The sequence below is a fragment of the Juglans microcarpa x Juglans regia genome, chromosome 8S, assembly GCF_004785595.1.
Source record: "Juglans microcarpa x Juglans regia isolate MS1-56 chromosome 8S, Jm3101_v1.0, whole genome shotgun sequence".
NCBI lineage: Eukaryota > Viridiplantae > Streptophyta > Magnoliopsida > Fagales > Juglandaceae > Juglans > Juglans microcarpa x Juglans regia.
In genome coordinates, this window is record NC_054609.1 from 2850873 (window position 1) to 2877310 (window position 26438).

At 31.9% G+C, this 26438-nt stretch overlaps 1 protein-coding gene across 3 annotated transcripts in view; it reads right to left on the bottom strand.

Moving 5' to 3' along the window:
* Nucleotides 1–8396: 8396 nt before the first annotated feature.
* The window catches only part of LOC121244488, a 39537-nt gene continuing 21495 nt past the window's right edge, over nt 8397–26438 (bottom strand). The window contains exons 1-5 of one of the 3 annotated variants that reach the window (XM_041142570.1): nt 11864–11987; nt 11099–11533; nt 10781–10930; nt 9437–9870; nt 8397–9314 (exon numbers count right to left, since the gene is read on the bottom strand). In XM_041142570.1, coding sequence (XP_040998504.1) covers nt 8538–9314; nt 9437–9870; nt 10781–10930; nt 11099–11381 — 1644 coding nt within the window. In that variant the 5' untranslated portion in view covers nt 11382–11533; nt 11864–11987 and the 3' untranslated portion in view covers nt 8397–8537. Of the gene's footprint in view, nt 9315–9436; nt 9871–10780; nt 10931–11098; nt 11649–11863; nt 11988–26438 lie in introns of those variants that run through there. The other 2 variants (XM_041142568.1, XM_041142569.1) reach the window with 2 other exon arrangements.

The window sequence follows — 26438 nt, forward strand, 5'->3', positions numbered from 1 at the left end:
TGATTTGAAAAGGATGAGGTTGCTTCTAATTAAATTCCTGATAAGGCTGAAATATATGATTCTTCACCAGATCGAGAAATCAGGATGCAATTGAGAAATACAAAAAGCAATAAATTTATATAAAACAATAATATGCAGTCCAATGTGGCTAGTCTTTATTGTTTTATTTTTTCCCTCATCTTGATTACTCACGTCATTTAATTTGAAGCTAGTTGTTAACGTTGTATTTCACATGTCTTTGGGTCGGGTTTTAGCAATTCAAGTCTTTAGACTTTCACCTGCACAGTTAAACAAACATGAAGAGGGGGCCTTGGTGGTGGCCGGGGAGTCTACAATGTCAAAGTCAATATATGCATGTAAGGTTGTACTTGTACCTATGCTGCATTCGCCCCCACTTTCATTTTCTATATTTGTTTTGCTTTTATGATTTGAAAATGATGACGTTATTCTAATTAAATGCCTGATAAGGCTGATATGTATGATTCTTCACCAGATCGAGAGATCAGGATGCAGTTGAGAATTACAAAATGCATTAAATTTATATAAAACAATAATATGCAAAAGAGACTTATTTATCTTTTCATATTGAAACTTGAATAATTAGGATATCGGAAGTCCGATGTGGCTAATCTTTATGGTTTTATTTTTCCCTCCTCTTGATGACTCGCACTACAAGAAATACGAGTATTTGTGACCATTTTTATAAGACAAAAAAGACTAATTGTAGTGTCATTTAATTTGAAGCTAGTTGTTAATATCGTGCTTCGCACGTCTTTGGGTTGGGTTTTAACAATTCAAGTCTTTGGACTTTCACCTGTACAATTAAACAAACATGAAGAGGGGGGCCTTAGTGGTGGCCCGGGAGTCTCTAATGCCAAAGTCAATATATGCATGTAAGGCTATACCTATGCTGCATTCGCCCCCACTTTCATTTTCTGTATTTGTTTTGCTTTTATGATCTGAAAATGATGACGTTATTCTAATTAAATGCCTGATAAGGCTGATATGTATGATTCTTCACCAGATCGAGAGATCAGGATGCAGTTGAGAATTACAAAATGCATTAAATTTATATAAAACAATAATATGCAAAAGAGACTTATTTATCTTTTCATATTGAAACTTGAATAATTAGGATATCGGAAGTCCGATGTGGCTAATCTTTATGGTTTTATTTTTCCCTCCTCTTGATGACTCGCACTACAAGAAATACGAGTATTTGTGACCATTTTTATAAGACAAAAAAGACTAATTGTAGTGTCATTTAATTTGAAGCTAGTTGTTAATATCGTGTTTCGCACGTCTTTGGGTTGGGTTTTAACAATTCAAGTCTTTGGACTTTCACCTGTACAATTAAACAAACATGAAGAGGGGGGCCTTAGTGGTGGCCCGGGAGTCTCTAATGCCAAAATCAATATATGCATGTAAGGCTATACCTATGCTGCATTCGCCCCCACTTTCATTTTCTGTATTTGTTTTGCTTTTATGATCTGAAAATGATGAGGTTGCTTCTAATTAAATGCTTGATAAGGCTGATATATATGATTCTTCACCAGATCGAGAGATCAGGATGCAGTTGAGAATTATAAAACACATTAAATTTATATAAAACAATAATATGCATAAGAGACTTATTTATCTTTTCCTATTGAAATTTGAATAATTAGGATATCGGAAGTCTGATGTGGCTAGTCTTTATGGTTTATTTTTTCCCTCATCTTGATGACTCGCACTACAAGAAAAATGGGTGTTTGTGATCATTTTTATACGATGAAAAAGATTATTTGTAATGAACACAAACTCATTTTAGCTGGATATAGTCATTTCGCTGGAAATAACTAATCGCAAATAACCTGTTTTCTTGTTGTGTCATTTAATTTGAAGCTAGTTGTTAACATTGTGTTTCACACGTCTTTGGGTCAGATTTCAGCAATTCAAGCCCTTGGACTTTCACCTACACAGTTAAACAAACATGAAGCGTGGGGGGGCCTTGGTGGTGGCCGGGGAATCTCCAATGCCAACGTCTAGATATGCATTTAAGGCAGTACCTATGCTGCATTCGATTTCGCCCCCACTTTCATTTTCTGTATTTGTTTTGCTTTAATGATCTGAAAAGGTTGAGATTGCTTCTAATTAAATGCCTGATAAGGCTGATATATATGATTCTTCACCAGATCGAGCGATAAGGATGCAGTTGAGAATTACAAAATGCATTAAATTTATATAAAACAATAATATGCATAAGAGACTTATTTATCTTTTCGTATTGAAACATGAATACTTAGGGTATCGGAAGTCCGATGTGGCTATAGTCTTTATGGTTTTATTTTTTCCCTCAATAATTAGGATATTGGGTTGCAACAATTCAAGTCTTTGGACTTTCACCTGTACTTCATATAAACACGAAGAGTGGGGAGCTTTGGTGGCGGCCGGGAAGTCTCCAAAGCCAAAATCAATATATCTCCTTAATAGTTTGTGTGTAAACTACAAAAATCAGATAGAGTTCTTCGTACCTAGGGATTGACTTTTATATTAAATTTCGAGTGAGGACGGTCCATCCTTGACTTTGAGAAACTCATTTCCTTTCCACTGTTCATTTGTCAGAATCATTTAATGCGACGCAGCTTCTTAGGCGGCGTCATTAATGCAGGTAGTGGCTTCCTGACTCACTTTTTCAAATTCTAAAATAATAATAATATTAAAAATAATATTCTATTTAACTCATCTAAAACTATCTCATATTATCTCACTATCCAAAACAGCAATTTCCGGCGACAATAATGATCGGAAATTAATAGGGACAGTGTGTACTAGGCATCACGACCTGTGACTCTTTTGCACGAAAAGTTAACTTCGAAGGCATATTATTCAGCTCCTTATTGCTAATATTTCGGCTGATTTATATGGTACGTTGATCAAATTAAGACAATTAAATATTTAAAATAATCATTAATTTTTGTATGACCTCCTCGTAATATTTATTTAAAATATAATATAAAAAATTAAATTTACATCTTTTTATTAAATTAAATTTTAAAATAAGTGATAATTTCATATGATGTCATCGTATCATGATAAAATTTCTAAATTCGCATACTGACATAATATTTTACTTTATATAATTAAATTAATATTTTATTTGTTTGGATCAACTCAAATTTTTTAATAATAGTTTTAAAAATTAGGTTTAGATTGCGAGTTGAAAATTTTTAATTTTCTACACTACCTTTGTGGATGATCAATATCTACGCCAGCTAATTAAAAGCTGACATATTGCATCAGTTTGTACGCCATCAGTATTACATCAGCTAATTAATCCGCATTTTATTTTTGTAGAAGAAGATTGATGGAGGCGTTTAATTGATTTTAATTTTGTGAAATTAAGTTGAAAATTGAGGCATCAAATTATAAAAATATAAAAATTCAGATACATACTTAATTTTTAATTAACCCTAAATCACATTGATACACACACACACACACACACACACACACACACATATATATATATATATAACAGATGCTAAACACAAGTACTTGCCTACGCCGGCAGTAGGAAACTTCTCCTGGTCTTCCTTTGCCCATTAATTGGATATCAAGCCAAACCTTCATAGCATTCACCCCCAACTTTCATTTTCTGTATTTGTTTTACTTTTATCTCAAAGAGACTGGGTTGGTTTTAAAATGGCTTACATGAATATTCTCACCAGATCGAGAGAGGACGATGCACTTGAGAATTACAACTCAACTGCGTTGACGTTATTGGCAATATTAATTAATTAAACCATTGGCCATGAATGAAGAAATACCAAATGCTCGACTGTCTTTTGTATACGTACCTAATTATATTGGGTGGTCTCATCTCTCAATTCTTTCGTACTAATATAGTATCATTAATTAAAATTAATTAATTAGTGACTCATCAACATGAGACACTACATCACAATTTGTCTTTTGTAACAAAGAAAACCGTCATTAAAAATTGTCAAAAAGTCATTAATGATATTTAAACCGTCACCACGACCGTCACCTAATAAAAGTCACAAAAAATAATTGGTGACGATTTACTGTTGAATTGTCACTAAAAATATTTTTAATGACGGTTAGAGATGTTTCGTTTGGTTGAACGTTCGAACGTTACTTTTTTTGTGACGGTTAAGGAACTGTTATAATTTATCAATCATCACTAAAAAGTAATTGTATTGTAGTGAAGTAAAACATGCCTCGAAGTTTTAGGCCCCTATTGATGATCAGTACGTAGCTGTCTCTAAGTACTTGTCTTATCTCCAAATTAAGAACTAATTAAAATGTCAATTGCTGGGTGGAGGGCAATATATACAATTCTACAAAGAAAATGAGGCACATGGAGGATGAAAACACGTGTAATCAGTGGCGTCAGCCCCACCATCTATTAATATTACATGCTATGAAGCACAATCTCTCTCTTTCTCCATCTCTTCTGGCCCGGCTGGTATAACTCATATAAGTTAATCAGAAAGTACTGTTTCTTGTCAATTGTGATCAGCTCCTTTTGTCATTGCATGGGTGTTTCCCACCTAATAAAAAAAATAATAAAATAATAAAAAAGAGAGAAAGAAAAACAATCCCGAGTCATTCTTTATGCTCGCTCAAGCAAGGATGATTGAAATTTGAGGTAACGCAGCTGTTAATAATGTTTAAAAGATTTCCAGAATCTCCGAACATGGCGCACTTGATTTGTGCTTTATAATTATTATGAAGATATATATATATATTTATATATAGATATATAAAGGCCGATATTATCATGAACAGACTATTATCATGCACGAGGAAATGAAAAACACCATATGATGGTGATTGATTATCATTTTGTCTTTTTTTAGGAAAAAAAAAACATTACCTCCTTCAAAGTGTCGAGATAATAAAGGAAGAATACAAATTTTTTCTTTTTTTTTTTTTTAGGCAAAAGTTAATTTCAATCTGTCGGGCATGCTTTTCCTGCGATCCAAACAGCTGTTTCCCAAAACAATCTCCCCAGCAGATTCGCATAAAATAAGAATTCCTTCTAATTTGAAGAGGGGGGAGAGAGAGCTCACGTCTTTGGTCTTGGAGAGTAGAGGGGTCTTGTTCATCCAGGTAACGAAAAAGGGCTTGGTCCAATTCTCCTAAATCATAAGCTCCGGAATCTTTGCTTCTGCTGATACAAATTTTAAAGGGGAAAAAAAGAAACAAAAAAAATCAAAGACTCATGAAAACAAAAAGTGCGTCGGCCTCACCGATCTCCCCATGCCGGCCATACACTTGGTAAGTTATAACCATCACCTACCTACACACGTACGTACGTGCATGCAGAAGTCTCCACGTTTATTGCAAATATATTTCACCCTTTTTTCTAGTTGCTTTCAACAAATTTATTAAGCAGATAAGATCAGGATACGGATGACCTGATCATCCAATCAAATGCTATAATCAATAAATGCTTCTAATTAAAAAAAACTAAGAATATATATATATTTTTTTTATAAAAATGTAATGAAGCTACAATTCTCTTTATAATTTTTTATATAATTATATTTTAAATTGAGAATATCATTATTATATAAGTTATTTAATAAAAATATAATTCATTTAAAATATATGTAAAAATAATATATAGTTTTTATTAAAAAATAATTTGAATAGAAAAAAACCAAGACGATGGACTACCTTCCTCGTACCATGCGTGCACTGGGCGGTGCATGCATCATGTGTTTTGATCACCAGCTTCAAACGCAGTCATCAAGACGCGCAGACTAGCCACATATATAGGACTTCCGATATCGTAATTACTATTCAAGTTTCAATGCGAAAAGATAAAGAAGTCTCCGATGTATATTATTGCTATGTAAATTTAATGCGTTTTGTAATTCTCAACTGCATCCTCTCTCGATCTGGTGAAGAATCTTAAAAGCAAAACAAATACGGAAAATGAAAGTGGGGGCGAATGCAGCATATATAGGTACACGTCACACGGCGTTTCTGAGGTGAATAATTATACGGTGGAAGATGGAAGTGAGACCTGGGGAGTTCGGCGAGAAGGAAGATGAGTTCAGACGCTTGTAGGGTTAAGTCGACCCTACAAGTAATAAAAGGGCCTTTTGAATGTTAGTTCGTTGTTAAACATTGAGTTGTTTATGGGTCAGTTTCATGGGCCTTCCAGTGATCATCTTCTAGGGCAGCTCGAAGCTGGAGATCAGGAGCATAAAAGGCACGAGATTGAGATAATGAGATATCACCCTCTTCCATTATTTTCCTTGATCTTTTCTAAGAATGTTGAAAATGAGATGAATTAATGCGATTTAGATAGTAGTGAGGCCAGTTGAATAAATGCATGTAATATTAGTACTGATCATGATTTTTGAGCCAATCGAATCTGCTAAAGTACGTACGGCCTTCGCTATGAAAAATCCAAGTTGAATATTGAATTTAAAATTCACTCTAAAGAATTTTTGAAGCATAATATTTACTTGTATGGATTGCAGAAAATTAAAGAGAAGAAATCAGTGAAGGCATGATCATGTGAAGATCTAGCTATTGTCCTGAAGACTTTATTCGAGGTGGTGAACAACACTTGCTTCTAATATTCTAGAAGTTAGAAATTCTTCGCCTTCAGACCATCAGAGACTGCGTGTACTCCAAGGAAATGAAGAGGTTTTTGATACTTAGCTCAACCTTGCACGAGAGTTTTGCTACAAAGTGGATTATATTTATAGATCGATCTACGTCCACCAACATGTATATAGAGTAATGCTACATACAGTCGTGGGCGCAAACGCCGTGCAATCGCTTTGAAAAATAGTGAGATTCACTATTAATTATATTTATGGTAGTTTTGTCCCTAGCTTAATTCATCTTCTGTCATGTGCAATTCTTAATCTCTAATTTATGGGAAATCTTATTTTTGGTTTTATGAATAAATGAAGTCTATTTCCTAGAAAAAAAAGAAAGAAAGAGAAGATGTTAATTAATTTCATGAAATGCTATAATCAAGAAATGCTTCCAATAGAGAAAGACCAACAATTAAAGGCCGTTAGCACTAGTAATGGCAAGAAATAAAGAATGCTTCGAATAGAGAAAGACTAAGCCCGGTTTAGATTGAAAATTCATCTCAACTCATCTCAGTTCATATCATCTCATCATTACAAATTTTTTAAATTCTCATACAAAATATAATAAACAATTTAACTTTTTTAAATTCTAAAATAATAATAATATTAAAAGATAATATTCTAATAATATTTTATTATACTATTTACAAACCATCTCAATTTATCGAATCCAAACGGACCATGGAGAACCTTCCTTGTATATACCATGTTCATCCGTGGTACTTCATGTGTTTCTCAATAAAGACTGTCATCCTAACTCGAGTTTCAAACGAAAAGATAAAAGTTTCCGATGTAGTTTTATATAAATTTAATGCGTTTTGTAATTCTCAACTGCATCCTCTCTTGATCTCGATGTGGCAAGAATCATACCAGCCATTTAATTAGAACCAATTAACCTCGTCATTTTCAGATAAAAATAAAACAAATACAGAAAATAAAAGTGGGGGCGAATGCTAACTTGAGGGTTAGGCTAGATATCCAATGGGTAAAGAAAAGTCATAAGAAGTTTCCTACTGCCGAAGGCAACTTGTGTGGTGTACTCGACCCTCGCTTGTGTTTTGGCAAAGGACAATATGACGCCAAAATGTTGGCCACTCGGGTCATACTGTTAGGGTGGGGTCAAGTCTCTAAACATTAAGATCCGTTAGCTGGTCTTGTCTTATGATGACCGAATATCTCTAGTCTACTTTCTTGGTCTTGAATGAATTATAATAATAGAGGATTCCTAGGTTAATGGAGTTACGGTGTTTAGTGATAGAATTGATGTTTGTATTAATGATAATGTAAAAGGGTGATCTCTTAGATTCTGCCGACCATCACCATCTTTCTCTCACGTCCCGCGTTCGGTTCCCCACAACCCTTCTTTCTCTCCTCTTTCTTATGCGACATAATATCAACGTTTCGTATAAGGAAAAATCTTATTGCAAGCAAGTTTGTGCACCAATTCGTGCACCAATATTGATATGTAATACATATGTTTAACGAAACGATATGAATTAAAGATGAAAATAATTTTTATGATATAGGAGATTTTCTTCTTCTCTTAAAATTTTTTTTTTCATTTTTTTTAAATAAAAAAAATCATTGGTACGCGATATGGTGCACGAACTCGCTTGATTGGGCCGGGTGTTACAGAGACTGGTGAAGAAAAGGGATCGATCGATATTGGTCCTGCTGGGAATACATACTGATTTCTTCTCTCTCACGCTGATTAAGATTGCAAGCATAAGATCATAGAAAATTCAGAATATTCAACAACACACACACATATATAACGACAAACATTATAGAATTATCTTACAAGAGAGTTTCAAGAGTCCTAATGAATAAAAAGTAGCATCTTTAGCAGCAGCCTAGTACCCATGAGTTTTAAAAAAACCAACATTATTCCTAGCTAATGAGTGAAGATCACACTGAAGAGCCTTGATCATAATTTGATCGAATTCCACAATGAGGAATTGGATGACTGGTTGTAGGACTGGTAAACCGAACCTGGTTTCTGTCATTATGTCCAGTTTGGTTGTCATTCTTAGTCTCCATAGCGCGCAAGCGTTGCTGACTTGGAATGAAAAGCCTATTCTGTGACCCGAAAAGGAACCTCTTAGAACAGAATGCTGAGTGGACTATATCACACCAAAGGCGATAATGTAGGATACCAAACAAACTAATTGGGACAGCGGGCACCGCAACAATTATTATACGGATCGGAACACTTTTTTTGCTTTTAAAGACCAAAAAGCATGCCGCAATGAAGGCTATCAGCATGCCTACTATTGAGATTACAAGCGTAGTGAGTCCCAATGCCAATCTAAGAGGTAATGATCTGAGGAAATCCTTTTCCGTGTAGCGTGACGTGAGAATTGACAAGAAAACTAATATTGAGGATGAAGAGAATAACATTGCTACTGCATTTGATACGAAGAATACCGTAAACCAGCTGGTTTCCAGAAACATAGGAATGCCTGTTTCTTGATTGTTGCCACCCGGTACTGTGAAGGCAGCTGGAAAAACCACAGTGGCAATCAATGCTGCCACGAGCATGCAAGAGTTTGCCGTGTTCCTCATCCACTGTTCACCATTCTTCTGTAGTTCTTCATGGGTCTTCACAAATACATCCCTAGGTGGTTTTTCTTCTGGTCCAATCGGCCCATTCACAGATGACTTCGGCACGATCTTTTCTATCTCCTGCAATAACCAATTACTTTTAATTTTGTAAATTAAAAAATATTGAAAGGGAAGACCATGCAATACGTGTGCGACGAGAAAAAAAGAAGTTGACATGATATTTAACACCCGTACGTACGTACTTGAAACCACAACAACTCTCGTTGCATTTGAAGGGCTGCTCCTGATACGATATTCAATCGATCTGAAGAAGGCAATTCTTCAACTAGGTGCAGCATGGATTTATTCCCTTCGGCATATAAGCTCGCAAGGTTGTCCTTCAAAACACCTATCTCATATATTAAACTAAATACACGCTCTTGTCGATGTTTAATCGCAACGTGAAATAAAGTTCCATATTCTTCGTCAACTTCCCATATCAGATGGGGATAAGAGCGTATAAGTACAATTAGAAATTCAACATTCCCTACTTTTGCAGCTTCAACAACTAGTAGCTTATATTGGGGAACCAAAGTTGAGAAATTTTTGTCTTCTCGAAGCTCTTTCAAAAGGCGGTCAACTAATTGATGGGCTGATGCTTGCATCATAGCTTTGTTGCAGAACCGACCTCTGAAGCCTAGTTAGGATTAAGAAATATTAATTCTATATGCCAAAAAAAAAAAATGAATTAAATGATTAAATTAACACATTCCCATCGACCCAAACTTTTTTAATTAGTTTTATTATGTCAAATCGTTTAGGATATAAGTTCTTATAATGGATTATTTCATTGCTTCAACGTCAATGAATTAATTATGCTCGATTATGGCTCTTATAAAATTGACCTAGCTAGCTTATAGTACTGCAGATTGCACTAAAATTTGCATTATGTGTCAAATTATGCATGCGAGCTGTATAGACATATAGTATATATATATGGGTCGTGATTTAATTAATTGCAATTAGCAGTACTTTAGTTCTTGATAATGGAGTAGAATTTTAAAGAGAAGAGTTATAGCCCCAAAGGGTCCCACAAAAGTAAATCCACAAGCTAATATGACTCCGGTCATATAATACTAATTTAGATCTATTTTCAAGCTAACGTATCACATCAAGTCACATCAGTTTATTGATTTACTTTTATAAGATTTTTTTGTGGCTAAAACATTTCTCAATTTAAAAATTTAGTGATTAACAATAATTTATTTTAAGGGTCTCAAAGATTAACGTCTTCGAATTAAATTACGTGGTTATTTTGAGATCATGTTAGATATCAAATATGCAAACTGCTAGTACTAAAAAGGTGATCTACACATTAAACATTTAGTACTAAAGAATTAATATAATATGGCCTCCTATCTACTTAATTCCCAATGCTACGTGGGGTATATATATAACTATGTATCATGATTGAAGAAATTCCACCAGTCCAATTATAAATATACACATGCATGCATATATATAAATATATATATATATATATATATAAGTACAAGATACACATGACAAGTAATGTTATAATTAGTTTGGGTTGGAGATAAACTAACAGGAGTTTAAGCATCTTTCCCATACTGATGGCTGACTTTTGCTGCCAATTCCCGAAGGCTTTCGGGCCAACAATTTCAATGGAGACCAAAGATGAAGTTCCTTCTCTTCAGTTGTTAACTTCAGAGTATTCAGAATTTTGTTTGCCGTATCTGTTCATAAAAACTAAATTAATATATATGATCATTTCCTTATATATATGCGCGTGTGGTAAGTCATGTGAAATCTCTATTTATATAATGATATACTTTTTAGGAATTAAAAGTTCATGATCAGGTCAAACATGAAAAGATACTAATTACAAGTACTGTCTGACATACCATACAAATCAGTGGAAATAGTAGCGTTGAGGAGCTGAATGAGATCGGCAGAAGCCATGTCTTTAATAGAAGTCACAGAGTACAAATACGACACCATGTCTCTATTTCCAGTCTTTATTGCCGCGTAAAGTGGTAAAACTTGGATGTCATCCTTGGGGATCAATGGCAAATTTTTGTTCTTTTTCACCATCTCTTCTGCAATTGTTACAATTTTTGATTGAGCGGCATAATAAAGGGACGTGTAGTTTCCGTTGGTTTTCAATTCTAATTCTTCCGGTGTCATCAATTTCACGAGTTGTTCTACAAAACGGGTGCGTTTTGCAGCTGCAGCAAAGTGAAGAGCTGTCCCTTCCTCTTTTGTTATGGCGACTCTAATGCAGTTTGGAAATTTTTGAATAAAAACTTCGGCAGCTTTCCAGTCATCTTCTAGGATAGCTAGAATGAGGGGAGTAAAATCAAAAGGGGCAGGAGACTGAAATAATGGGTTATCTCCCTCTTCCATTCTTTCCTTGATTTCCTTCCGAAGACAGCAAGCAAGCATAGGGGCCGGCTTGAAAATTAAAAGAATTAATACGAGTGCGTTAATTAAAAAAGAAAACAGAAAAATAAAAATCTCTGAAACATAATTTAGTTTTCTATTTCGAAATACATTCTTCCTGCATGCATGTGATAGTAGTAGAAGAACAATCGAAACTGCTAAACTTTCAATCTAAAGAATTTTTGAAGCAGAAAGTTAAAGAATATAAATCGGTGAACAACACTTACTTCTTATAATATTCTGGCACTTGGAAATTGATGATCAGCTAGCTTCAGAGAGAGTGCGTGTACTCCAAGGAAATGAGGTTTTTGATACTCTCGACTTTGGACGAGAGTACTTTTGCTACAAAATATCTTGTCCAAACCAGAAAAGAGAAGAAAAAAACACATTATAAATCTATTCTGGAAGTTTGTCCTTTTCTCGAAAGAAATGTTTTTAAAAGAGTAATAATAGATGAACAATCATTTTTGCAACTTCACTACTCTAAATTAAGGGTGTGTGTGGATGTTGAAGTGAGTTGAGTTGAGTTGAGTTGAGTTGTGATGATAAAATATTGTTAGAATATTATTTTTTAATATTATTATTATTTTGAAATTTGAAAAAGTTGAATTGTTTATTATATTTTATATTGGGATTTGAAAAAGTTGTAATGATGAGTTGAGATGAGTTGAGGTGAGTTTAGTAACCAAACGCACCCTAAATCAAAATTAATAGTGAGATAGATAATATAATTTTAAATAAAAATTAAATAAAATAGTATTAAAATATTAATTTTTAAATATTATTATTATTTTAAAATTTAAAAATTTTGAATTGTTTATAATATTTTGTGTGAAAATTTAAAAAAATTGTAATAATGAGATGAAACGAAACCGTCACTGTATCTAAACGGGCCTAAATGTTAAAAATTATTTTACATAAGTTCAAAATATCTCGTCCAACGTTGGTATTGCTTCATTTCATTGGTTTAGGTTAAGTTTGGACAGTGAGTTGAGATAAGATAAAAGTTAAAAGTTGAATAAAATATTGTTAAAATATTATTTTAAAATATTATTATTATTTTAAGATTTAAAAAAGTTAAATTATTTATTATATTTAATATAGAAACTTAAAAAAATTATAATAATTAGATAAAATAAAATAAAATAGATTAAAATCATCTTTATATCCAAATCCAGCATTAATGCCAACGACCGACATCGATATAATCATGTCAAGTTGTTTTCTTAAAGTCTTTTATTCACGTGATTTAGTTGTTAATTCACTGTATATAATGTGATTTTCTTGGGATATGAAAACCTGATCTTTAGACTTTTATAATCATTGAGAAATTGTATGCATCGCTACACTGATATTTCGTTAAAGTCTTTCTTTCTTGTGTGTATTTTTTTTTTTTCTTTTTTAAACTAATGATCAGTTCAATCTTTGGATATTATTATTACATAGATAGACCTCCTCTTAAGCTTGGTGTGCAGTTAGCAGAGGGGTTTAATTTGTGGTTGCTGCTGCGTACAGTCCCATTCGGAGGACTCCTTTGCAAGCCTATGTCCGTGTGCACGTGAGTAGCATGTGAATGACTAAACTGCACCTAGTTGATATTTTAGAAACAAAATAACGAAAATTACGAAAAATTGAAAGCTGAAAAAATCCCTCTAGTCAATCTCTGTCTGCTGCCCATCGACGACCTCCTCCACCATCGACAGAATTGCATACTCCACTACCAATTGCCGGCCTTCTCCAGCATCGACAGAGCACGTAAGGAACTTGTAAGCCCAACAACGTTGGCCTCCTCCACTGCCCATCGACAGAGCATCCAAGTGGGTAAGTGGTTAATGATGGGAATAAAGCAACTGCAATTCACATATTAAAAAATATGCCGTCTAAGAGCATTAGTATTGGACTCATCAAATAAGTCTAATCTTTAAAATTTGATGATTTTGGCTTTAAAATCCTGGTATTGGATTCACCATATACTCAAATGTCAAGTTTTAACTACAGTACATTCATCTTCATCTTGAAATTTGAAGACTCACTATTCACACTCTATAACCATTATTTTATTTATTTAAATTATTGTTTCCTAATTTTGAGCCACAATATATTTAAGTTAGGAAATAATAATTTAAATATCAAATTAAATTATTAATTAAAATATAGTTAGTGTAATTGTAAAATATGAAAAAAATAAATTAAAAATATTATTATTAACAAAATAATATTATATTATTATTTTGATGAATCCAATAGCTAATCTAATGTGAGGTTATGTATAGAGATGTTTTTTATTTATGAAAAATATGTACTTTTCATCAAATTTTAAATATGAAAATGATGAATCCAATGCTAATGCTCTAAGTGAGTAAGTTCTTCTATACTACCCATAATAAATGCAGTCAATTCACCTTTGCAGATAATTCTGATCACTATTTGAGAACTGCAAATAAAAATTTTCATTTTGAATAGCCCTATAATTGTTCACTTAAGTGAGCTCTAACCCTTCTAAAGCCTCTTAATATTATTTAGAGATTTTCGGATCTAATATTGAAAAGGTTGAGTCTGACTCAATAGACAGACTATTAATTTAATTAATTAAAAAGTATAAAGTATAGGGTTATTATTCAAATTCAAGAACTTTACTCTCTAATAACATACGAAATTATCCAGTACTGTCCAAAAAACTTGAGTTGATAAAAAAAATATAGATTGAATTATTTATATTATATATTACAAGCATGTCAAACAAAAATAATCATTATTTCAAATATTTAATTATCATCAACTGTCATAAGTAATGACAGGCAGCACGTCAAGTACCATATAAATCAGTAAAATGGTAACAATTTCAGTGTTTCTCTACTTGAATATAATTTTTTATCAGATCTATCATTCTTGATCAATGCAATTCATGCTGAATACCCCACAACTGTCTACTTTGAACTTGACACTTACTAATTCAAAAGATAATAATATTTTATTGAAAATATACTTGCGAAAAAAATTGGAAAATATTTTTTAAAATTTAAAATCCCTTTACAAAAATGCATTTAATTTATGAGTAATAATATAATTGTACAAAGAAAAAAAAAAGTTATGCTTTTGTCATTTTCCTGATTACGTTGTTTATAATTTATTGTGCTAGTCACCATTAATATTGCTTTTAATTGTTGTGACTTTTTTACCAAAGAATGATTTATAAGTCAATACAAATATTATTAAAGAATGACTTATATCTAAATATCTAAATACTATTAAATATAAATACTCTTTTAAGTTCTCTTTCAACTTTTTCATTTAAGCATCATTTGGTTACATCAGAGGTGGGCAACGGGGCCACCCCTACCTTGACTCACATTACTTAAATATGATTATTATATTACCTTAATCTCTTATATAAAGCTGATTTAAGAAGTCAACACAATTCAAAATATAATTCTAATGAATTTATATTATTTTTGTATAAATTTTAATTTATAATTTCAATTAAATTATAATTTGGGTTTCAAAAAAAAATTTAGACCTAAAAAGAATTTATACACTCAATGCATCATTGAATTAAGCGGGAGAAGATGCGGGGTGCGGTTTCAACCCCACCCTCTAAATTGGGTTGGGTCGGGGGGCGGAGTTGGAAACCCGCCGCATGATGCGGGGAGGGTGGCACAGAGGGGCATTGTATGGTGTGGGTAGCACCCCTAAGTTATATAGAAAATATGATATGAGAAAAATTTTTGAATAAAAATGAGTTAGTTGTCAATAATAATGAAATAATTTGAATTATTATATTTTATGAGATTTTAGAAAATGAGAGGAAAAAAAAAAGGTTGAATAAAAAAATTACAAAGTTAAATGAGGGTTAGAATAAAAAAAATTAATATTATTTTTGTTTTGAGATTTGTAAAAGTTGAATTGGGTTTTTTTTTTTAATTTTTTTGTAATTTTGAGAAAGTTTTAATGATTAGATAAAAAATTTGAAATTTTAAAAATTTGAAATTGAAAAATATTTGTGTTTAAAACTTTGAATGATCTTTAAATGTTGATATTAGATAATATGAAATGAGATAGTTTGAAAAGTTTGTAAAACCAAACCAAACCTTAATCATTACAAGTTTTTCAAACTTTTATATAAAACATAAAAAACAATTTAACTTTTTCAAACTTCTATATAAAACACAAAAAATAACTTAAAGTTTTTAAATTCTAAAACAAAAATAATACTAAAAAATATATTCTAACAGTATTTTAATTTTATAATATTTTTTATTCAACTTTTTTTTTTTCAAAATCTAATAAAAATCTCAATTTAAACTATTTTACTATTATTAAAAAATTTTATTATTATTATTCATAAAATTCTATTCCCATCTCATCAACTATCCAAAACAAATTCATTTCCGTTTAATTTGTTGGTCATGCTAGAGTCCTAGACCAACCGACAATGTTTTTCGAGAATTGTATTCCAATTTTTTTTTTTTAACTTCTTTTAAGCATTTTTTTAACTCTCATTAATATTTAAAAAAAAATTATAACATTATTAAAAAATTCTTCATTACCCATTAAATAAATAAAAAACAGTCGAAACACAGTATCGGAACCATAGCATTATTTTAATTTGTTTTGTCATTATGTCGAAGAACTTTTACAGCAACAGTGAAATTTTCTTAGGTAGGGATCGGTACGGAAGCGAATGGATTGATTGATGGTCCCTCCAGTAATACAAAAGGGTTTCTCTCTTGACTGTGACTGATTAAAATTATGATCATGACACCATTGAAAATTCAGAATATTCAACAATATGATATACATATTATATATATATATATATAATGACAAACATCATGAAATTATCTTAGAAGAGAGTTTCCAGAGTTCTAATTAATTAGCACCAGCCCAGTACCCATGGATTTTACAAATTAAAGAAGCACAACGAGAAACACATTTATTTTATGCATACACATAAAAGACCAACATTCCTACCTAATTAAGGAAGATCAATGTTACAAATTATAATACCTAATAACAATTGTATAAATTACAATGCATGCTGCCAATTTTCGAAGCCATATCATATTAAAAAATATATATATATAAAATTCGTTTTTTTTTTTCCTTCTTATCACCGATATAAATTTGTTATCATTATGGCAAGCATATGGAAAATATTTTATTTACTACAAATGATTATCAAATTTCTTAAAAAACTTTCAAAATGTATCATTCATTTCATTAACTAAAAAATAATGCTGTTAGAAGCTTCGATCAATCTCTATTGTTTTCAAAATTATAATTTCATTTGTATTCTATTTTGTCAAAGAAATATCACATCTTATAATTGATCATGGCCCATGTTTATGAAGTCATTGCTATTTATAAAAAAAAAAAAAAATGAGAAATTAATCAAAGAGAAGATGCCTGAAAAATGACGAGTGTTACGTTTTTTTTTTTTTTTTTGTTTTCTTTTAATATGACCCAGCAGTTCCATGTGGCATATTTGCTTTTAATTGCTGTCCTTTTCACCAAAGAGAGATTTATAAGATTGGCTCCACTTTTCGAAACTCGAAACTTCAATTGTCATTTAATATTTCTTGTCATTAGGTCGAAGGATTTTTCCAGCAACTCATGTGGAATTTTTAATTTTTCTTAGGTAGGAATCCATATCCAAACGGGCCTGTCTCATCCGGATTGGATGATCACCTGCATCCGTATCCTGATCTTATCTGCTTAAGAAACTAGAAATTAAAAACGGGTCAAATATATTTGCAATAACACGTGGAGTAGTACATAAACATGTGTTCTCTTGTCACTTTCACATAGACTTCTGAATCTGAAAAGGAAATAAGAAAAAAAAAAAAAAAGGAAGACTTCGGAAAGGGCCGAAGACTTCTGCATGCGGGTACGTGTAGGTAGGTGATGGTTATAACTTCCCAATTAGTACAGAAGATGGAGAAGGGCAACTGCTGAATTAATTCAAGCTGAGCAAAGTAACGCTTTAAAATAAATATTTTAGTCATAAAATAAATTTATAAATTCATTTAATTTGCTATAGTTTATTAGATTATAAATTTATTTTTATTTTAAAATACATCTAATTACCATATAAAGGATCATATCAATTTAGATCTATAGATGAGATAAAATTAAATGAGATAAAAATTAAAAGTTTAAAAGAATATTATTAAAATATTATTTTTATTTTAATATTTTAAAAAAATTAAATTATTTATTATATTTTATATAAATATTTAAAAAATTATAATACTTATATGAGATAATTATATTTAAATCAAACTAGGCGAATAATCTCTATATATAGCTACTTTTAAAAGAAAAAATATACATTAAAGAGTGAATGATGTGACTTCACGACAACCAACCTTGGAGCTGTGACGCTGTCAAAATTTTCCTTAAGGAAACATCAGAGTACAATTTCTCGATGGTTATAAAAATCTCAAAGAGGTTTTCATATCCAAAGAAACAGCTAAACCACGTGATCAACTGCGGTAGAGCATTAGGGCTCGTTTATTTTCAGAGATGAGATGAGATGAGATTAAAATTAAAAAGTTGAATAAAATATTGTTAGAATATATTTTTTAATATTATTTTTATTTTGAGATTTAAAAAAATTGAATTATTTATTTTATTTTGTGTAAGAATTTGAGAAAGTTATAATGATGAAGTGAGATGAGATGAGATGAGATGAGATGTTTCCTGAAAACAAACGAAAAATATAATAGTCGTTTCTCTATCTTTTATCTTCTTATTTAAATTTAAAAAATATATCTTTAAATTTATCTATATTAACTTATATATCTCTAAATTTTTATATAACTATAAATAATATTTTTTTAAACTTGAAGAAGCACTATTCATTCTTCAAATATTATTTTTTTATTTTTTTCTCTCTTCTATCCATTAAAATCAATTTTGTAGAATTTATATTAAGATAATTTTGATATATAAAATTTACATTAAGTTGATAATACAAAATAGATGTTAATTATAAAATATAAATAAAACAAATTAGGAAACAAATAAAAAATAAAAAAATAATATTTTATTATTATTTAGTTCAAAGATGCATAAATCAATGTGTAAGTTTTCTTTCATATGAAGATACATAAACCACTACTAATACTCTTAGGCGTCTTTTATATTTAAAATTCATTTCAATTTATCTCATTTTATTATTATAATTTTTTAAATTTAAATATAAATTATAATAAATAATTTAATTTTTTTAAATTTTAAAATAATTTTTTTATATTCTCACATAAAATATAATAAATAATTTAATTTTTATTCTATTATCTACAAATTACCTTAATTCATTTATAAATCTAAACAACTCTTTTTTTTACCTAATCCAACTGCCTGTCATAAATTCCTGTATTCATGCCTTCAACTACCAGAGTTTAATAAATAGCATCACCGGTACTAGGCTTTAGCTACCATTAGGGCTGAGCAGCGATAATGTCATAATCGAAATGTCCTATTTTGATTCCCACTCTGATTTCGATTCGTATATCCTCTGATTCGATTTTGATTTCGACTCTAATTTTTCAGAACGAGGTTAGATTTGAATTTTTTTATTGAGCTCTATATTAATCTATTTGAAACTTTAATTTGAAAATCTTAAATTCTTCGAATTTGGACTTCCAAATTTTAATTTTTTTAAAAATATATTTTTTCAATTTCAATTTTATTAAAACATTACTAAAATTAAAAAAATAAATCATTATACAGATTAATATTATTATACATTAATATTATATTTTATTATATATTAATGTATATATATTAGTATTAAATGTTATTATATATTAGTTATTATATAATTAATATTACATATTATTACATATTAGTGTTAAATAGTAGTAATTGTTAATAATATGGTATTTTTTTTTTGTACTCATAATAGTATGGTGTTTAGATATATTAAACTATTGTTAGTGAATATAATCTATTTATATTATCGTCTAAATATATTATTTTATAATAATTTATTCATATGAATATATTATTGAAATTAATTAACTATAAAGTTATAGTTATATAAAATATATATATAATTAATATATAAAAAAATATATATATTTTTATAAAATATGTAAAATATCAAAATTGAAATTAAAATCAGAGTCGAAGTTAGAATCACTGAATAATCTTACTTCTGTTCATAAAATATATTAACTTATCTTATTTTATCCCAATAATGGACTTAGATACAGAATAGTTGAGATGGTTTATACGGAGAGTTGGCTCCCATCCAAACCGCCTGTAACTTTCGCAAAACGAAAAATCATGTAGACGATTTTTCAACTTTTACATAGCTCTTCAATAATATATAATTATATTACTGCATTTTGAATTTATTTAAGTTTTTTATTTGAATTTGATTCTTATCATGAATTCAAAAATAATAATCTTTTATTGAAATGATGCTAGAAATAAAAGTTAAAAAATATTTGTTTAAATTTCATTCCCCTTTATTAAAATGCATTTAATTTATAGAAAATGATAAAGTTATTACTTTTTTACTATTTATTTATTATTATTTTTGTATTTAATTTTTTTTAAAATTTTTATTTTATTTAATAGTTAAAAAAATAATTATAAGTAAAATAATATATTTTTTTAATAATTAAGGGTGCTAAAAAAATGTTTAAAAAGAAATAAAAAAAAATAAAAAAAAATTAAATATATATAAATAATAAATAGATAATAATAAAGTAACCTAATCACTATCCTTCATTTATAGCAGAGAGTTATGATATAAATTGCTAATTGTGCTGTTTATAATTTATTGCTAGTCACCATTTTTAATTGCTGTCTTTTTCGCGAAAGAGTGATTTATAAGGCTGGCTCCAGCTTCAAGACTCGAGACTTTAATTGCCATTTAATTTGTTTTGTCATTATGTGGAAGACCTTTTGCAGCAACCGTGGAATTTTCTTACATAAATGTTTTGGAATTCGAATTTGTGTTTGAATGAATTATTGACGGTCCTGCTGGAATTACAGACGGGTTTCTTTCGCGACTGTGACCGATTAACGTCCTTGCACGAGAATTTTGCTACAAAGTGGACTAGACTTATATATAGATAGATAATGAATAGATCGATGTAAGCGATAAAACTGTTCATGACAATCAAACTGAACAAATCAAGCCATCCATCTCAAGTCAACAATCGATTGGTGACCGACTATCAAGCTCTGCAGATCATCATGCAATCAAACACACGCGCGCAAGTTTAGGACATTTGCCTTGACTATCATTCATACTTATCTATAAGTACATGGATATGTTTGACAAATGCAGGAGTAAAGTGAGCAAGCTGTCACGATAATTTGAGTATGGATAAGATAATCCATGCATGTATACAAGACAACCCGTAACTGTGTATGGAAAAATGCAGATTATTTTTCAATCTCCTTGAATCGATGTCCACCATAGTTGATTCTTTAGGCCAAGTATTTTGGAAGCTTGTGTCTTCTTCTAAAAAGAAATGTTTTTAAGAGATTAATGATACATGCATAATTTTTTTACAATCTAAATTTATTTACGTAAATATGATGTTAATTTTATAAATTATTTTACGTTACAATATAAATTCAAGGTTACATGATACATTATTTTATAGTCATTGAGAAATTGCTTGTATAGCTATTATACTCTGATGTTTCATTAAAGCCTTTCTTTCTTTCTTGTATTTTTTTCTTCCTTTTTTAAGGTAGTGATTATAAAGAATAAAACACTGCACGAATAATTTCAATAGAAACTATTTGATGAGTGTGATCTCATTAGCCAAGGTTTTGACATCGTGTAGATAATCTGGAATCGATCGATTCCCTCACTGGATCAAGATGAGTTCTTCCTTGAATTGCATTGCTCTTGTGTGAGATCGGCTTGCATACATGTTGTTCAATTTCTTCCATGCCTCATGAGAGGTTGTGGCTGTAGCAATGAGTGGTGTTATAGTGGTGGATGTGAATGCAAGAATAGCACTGAGAATAAGCTTGTCTTGCCTAACTCAGTGTATTTTTTCGTTGGAAGATGAGGAAATGTCATCGTAAGATGGGCACTGAGACACACCATTGACATAATCCATAAGGTCGTATCTAATGAGAAGTGTTTCAAATTGAGCACGCCATTATGGGAAGGTTAAGGGTGTAAGTTTCTCATTAATCTGGGTTGTGATATTAAAAAACAACAAGGGGTCTTTCGTTGGAGGAGGAAGGCTGAGTGTTTAGTTTAGACATATTTTAATTGAGGATCGGGATCTCAGTGGAGGATGGGTCTTCTGATACCATATAAAGAATAAAACACTGCACGAATAATTTCAATGGAAACTTTTTACACACTTTCATTGATTCTCTATAGAGTGTTTTTATACAAGTCTAAAATTCTATCTTAGGAAATATATAACCTTTATGACTTAGAATATACAGCTGTTACATAATGTTAAATATAGAAACATATAAGCATGATTTTCTCAATACTAATTGCAGAATATTCACACAGATTTCAGTTGAGAAGATTCATTTGTGATTGAATTGTGATTTATGTCAATATCCTTAATAGTGATCAATCCTTAAATTATTATTATTTTTTAACAAATCAGTCCTTCAATTAAATCCTTGGATATTATTATTAAATAGACCCCCTTAATTAAGTTTAATTGGTGCCACTAGAGAGGGAGTTATATTTGCACAGTTGTAGAATATGAAAAATGCATAGTACTTATAATTTTTCTTCGATAACCATGAATATTGAAATTCAAGTGCATCTTGATATGAAGTCAAATCATTTACCTTTTTACCAGCACCAAGGTCGATTGTTGTGAAGTCACATCATTCCCTCGTAGTTGAAATTTTTTTTAAAGCCCTGCAAGCCTTGAAATTTAGCATTTTGCCTTTCTCTATTCTCCTCTCTACTAATTTATAACCATCACCGATGAGACTGACTATCGTCGAAGGGAACCGACCATCGGAGTCCAAAATCAGCTAGAACTAGTGGAAAACTGGTCGAATGACGATAAAAAATACAAGAAACCAACCTTGGAAGATTTGGTCCCGATAAAATTATGTCGTTTCACTTAAGAGATTTAAACAGCATCATTTTATACCCACTGTTTTGAAAAAAATATATATGAAACGACGTCGTTTGATTTATCACACCAAACAACACTTTTTTGGACTAGAGCTTCAGCCCTTAGCCCTCGAGCCACCGCTTCTCCTCAGTGCGCCGTTCTTCCTTGTGAGAACTCTCTTATCTCTCTCTCTCTCTCTACCCCCTCCCTTTCAGATTCTTTCATCTCCCTCTCATCTCTCTCTCTCTCTCTCTCTCTACATGATGCCTTTGATCCATTTAAGATTTGTTGATGGAGTTCTTGTTCCATTGTCGTTCCTCTCTCCCTCCATCCATTTGCACTATTTCAAACTTGCAATATTTCCTCTCTCTCTCTCTCTCTCTCACTCACTGACTCTCACATCTCTAATTCATTTGAGGTTTGTTAATGAGATTCTTGGAATGATTTTGTTGTGTAATAATTTTGTTATGATGTTTGTTGTGAGAGTTGTTGATGGGGTTCTTTTAATTTTTCTAGTTTTTGTAATGATTTTGTTGTGAAATTCTTTAATAGTTTTCTGAAGTGTAAACAAAGGGGAATCGATGGTAACTAGCTGAAACTATGCTGACCAGTTTTATCCCCCCTTCATCGGCCGGTAGCATCCCCTAAAAAACAAGTTAGTTTCACCCTTACTTTCTAATCACCAAGTCCTTATTTCTTTTTTTTTTTTTCCCTTACTTTTCAGATTTAGAAGTCTTTGTAAAAGTGACAAGAGAAAGAACAATGGAAAATGCGAGTTGAACTGATAGAAGTGACTGATAAAAGTGATCGATTGAATTTTTTATTTATTTTTATTTAATGATTAAATAAGTGACTATTAGTAAATTAATATTTTTAAATTTTTTTTTAAAGATATATAAAAAAAAGATTGAAAAAGGGGAAAAAAATACATTTACACTTATTGTTGACTTTCTCGATAAATTCGCTTTGTCCTCGTAGCACGGTCCAAGAACAACACACGTTAAAGGGCTCGTTTGGAGAGTGAGATGAGATGCAAATTTTGTGAATAGTAGTGAGATAATTTGTGAATAATAATGAGATAGTTTGACTCAAGTATTTTTTGGATTTTACGAAAGGAGAGAGAAAAAGTTGAATAAAAAATATTATAAAATTAAAATATTTTTAGAATATAGTTTTATAATATTCTTTTTGTTTGGAGATTTAAAAAAGTTGAATTATTTTTTATTTTTTGTTTGAAAGTTTGGGAAGTTGCGATGATTAGTTTAAAAAAAATTGTAATGATTAGTTTGAAGATGTTTGTATTTGAATTATGTTTGGGAAGGAGATAGAATGAGATGAGATAAAATAAGAATTTTGGAATGAGATGCTACTCCCACCTCTTTTACCACCCGCTTGACGTGGAATGCCCATGTGGCATGAATTTTAAATATTAAAGAAACAAAATTTGAATATTTCAGTCTTCTTCTCTCCTCTCAACGATTTTTGCTCTTCTCTCCCAAACCCTAACTCTGCCTTCTTCGAATCCTTCATCCTAACTCTTGGCTACAGACCTTCTTCGAATCCATCTATTCCACTTCCTTCTTTGAATCCACATGTCTTTCCTCGACATAGTAGAAGGCTTCCCCTCATTCTCACCTCCACATCAGCAGGAACACCTACTTCCTAATTTAACATCTGGACCTATAGACCAATGTGTTCATGATCTGTCTTTCCTGCAAAATCAATTCACAAATCAGTATCACTGTAAATTTGATTTGCACAAAATTTGATTTGAATTACAAAATGCAACCTGTGACGCCCTGACTCTCACGTACAAAACACACGGGAATCGTGACGTCAGGATGACGACAGCACGGTCACGCATCCCAACGAAATGTGCTCAAGTGTGTGCAACATGCAAAAGTGCACAATAAAAGTCGCAGCGGATATTATAAATAAGTCAATTAAGTACCAGAATTTTAAATACAAATATTCAAAATAAATTATCCTTAAAAAGTTATACAGTCATCCCAAAATATATTACAAGACAAATACATAAATAATTGATAAAGCGAATCTCGATAAACAGGAGTAATCCCAGATCACTCCGCCAACAGAGCCAAGCTTAAGGCTCGTCATCCACATCTGCATCAAAATCTGCGATAACATAAAATGGTACTACAAGTAAGTATAAACCAAACAACTCTCGAGATAAAAACATATTAATGCAACCAACATGCATTCATATGACAAAATACACTTAGCCATAAAATACCATTTTTTCCAGAAAAATGGTTATTTCCAACACACGCCAAAATTCTATTTTGGCCCAAAAATATAGTCTATCATTTTCCTAGAAAAATGATTCACGCAAAACAAACCATTTATCGGACACTGTAGGCGGGAATCACAGGCGGGACTCTACCACCGTCTCTGCTTACCATCATCCCTACCGCGTGCACTGTAGGGGGAATCACAGGTGGGACACAACCACCATCCCTGCTTACCACCATCCCTACCACGTGCACCGTAAGCGGGAATCACAGGCGAGACTCTACCACCATCCCTGCTTACCACTATCCCTACAGTTCCTTTCTACACAATAAATACTTATCATGACACTGTAGGCGGGAATCACAGGCGGGACTATACCTCCATCCCTACCACGTGCACCATAGGCGGGAATCACAAGCGGGACACAACCACCATCCCTGCTTACCACCATCCTTACCGCGTGCACCGTAGGCGGGAATCCCAGGTGGGACTCTACCACCATCTCTACAGTCTCTTTTCCTTTTTCTCAAACCAATCAATCCAGTCGTTTCAAATACACTTAGAATCATTTCACATGAAAATTCAATTTTCAAATAAACGCCTGAAAATCCAGTTTTCAATGAACACATGAACATGAATGTATGTACACGAAAATCCAGTTTCATTTACAAATATGATCATGCGTGCAATATGCCATGTACATGAACAACACATACCAACAACCAACAATTCAAACCAAAGATACAACAACTCCGTCCATAATCCATCCGACTCCTGAACTCATCGGACTCAGTTCGGCATGTCCAACCAGATCATAGTAATATGAGTTAGTGTAAAAATATATTTAAATCACGATAGTTCTTTGGAAAAATACTTACAGCGCTATATTATAATTTCTGAAAGATCACGGAGCTGCAAGAAGTGGCAACACATCTGCAGAATAGTGCAAAATGCACTGTGGCCGTGGGTCTCAAATACCCATTTTTGAACGGAGACAAACCAAGACCCGAAATTGATAGGATAGGGTTTAGGGATGTCGGTGAAACTAGTGGTGGTGGTGGTTGGTCGTGGGTGGCGGCACAAAGGGTGGTTGAAAACCAAAAATACCCAAATCGAAAATGGGGTTGGATGTGCTTCACCGGTGACGGATCGGAGCTAGGGTTGGGTTCATTGGGTTGCTATGAGGTTGAGGATGGAGTGATGAAGAAATGGTGGCTGGAGGTGGCGCGACGGAGGCGCGCGGGCTCAAGGAACGCAGCGACTTTAAGCCGTGCGTGGAGGAGAACGCCAGTGAGATAGGGGCCGAGCTTGGTGGGGGATGATGACCGGCGGGAGGGGAAGTTGTGGTGGTGGGCAGTGAAGGCCACGGCGGCGCGGCGACGGTGGGCTGGGAGAGGCGATGCGGATGCACGGGGAAGAGGAGAGAGGTTGTCGCGCGCGCTGGGGGAAAAGCAGAGGAAAGAAACAA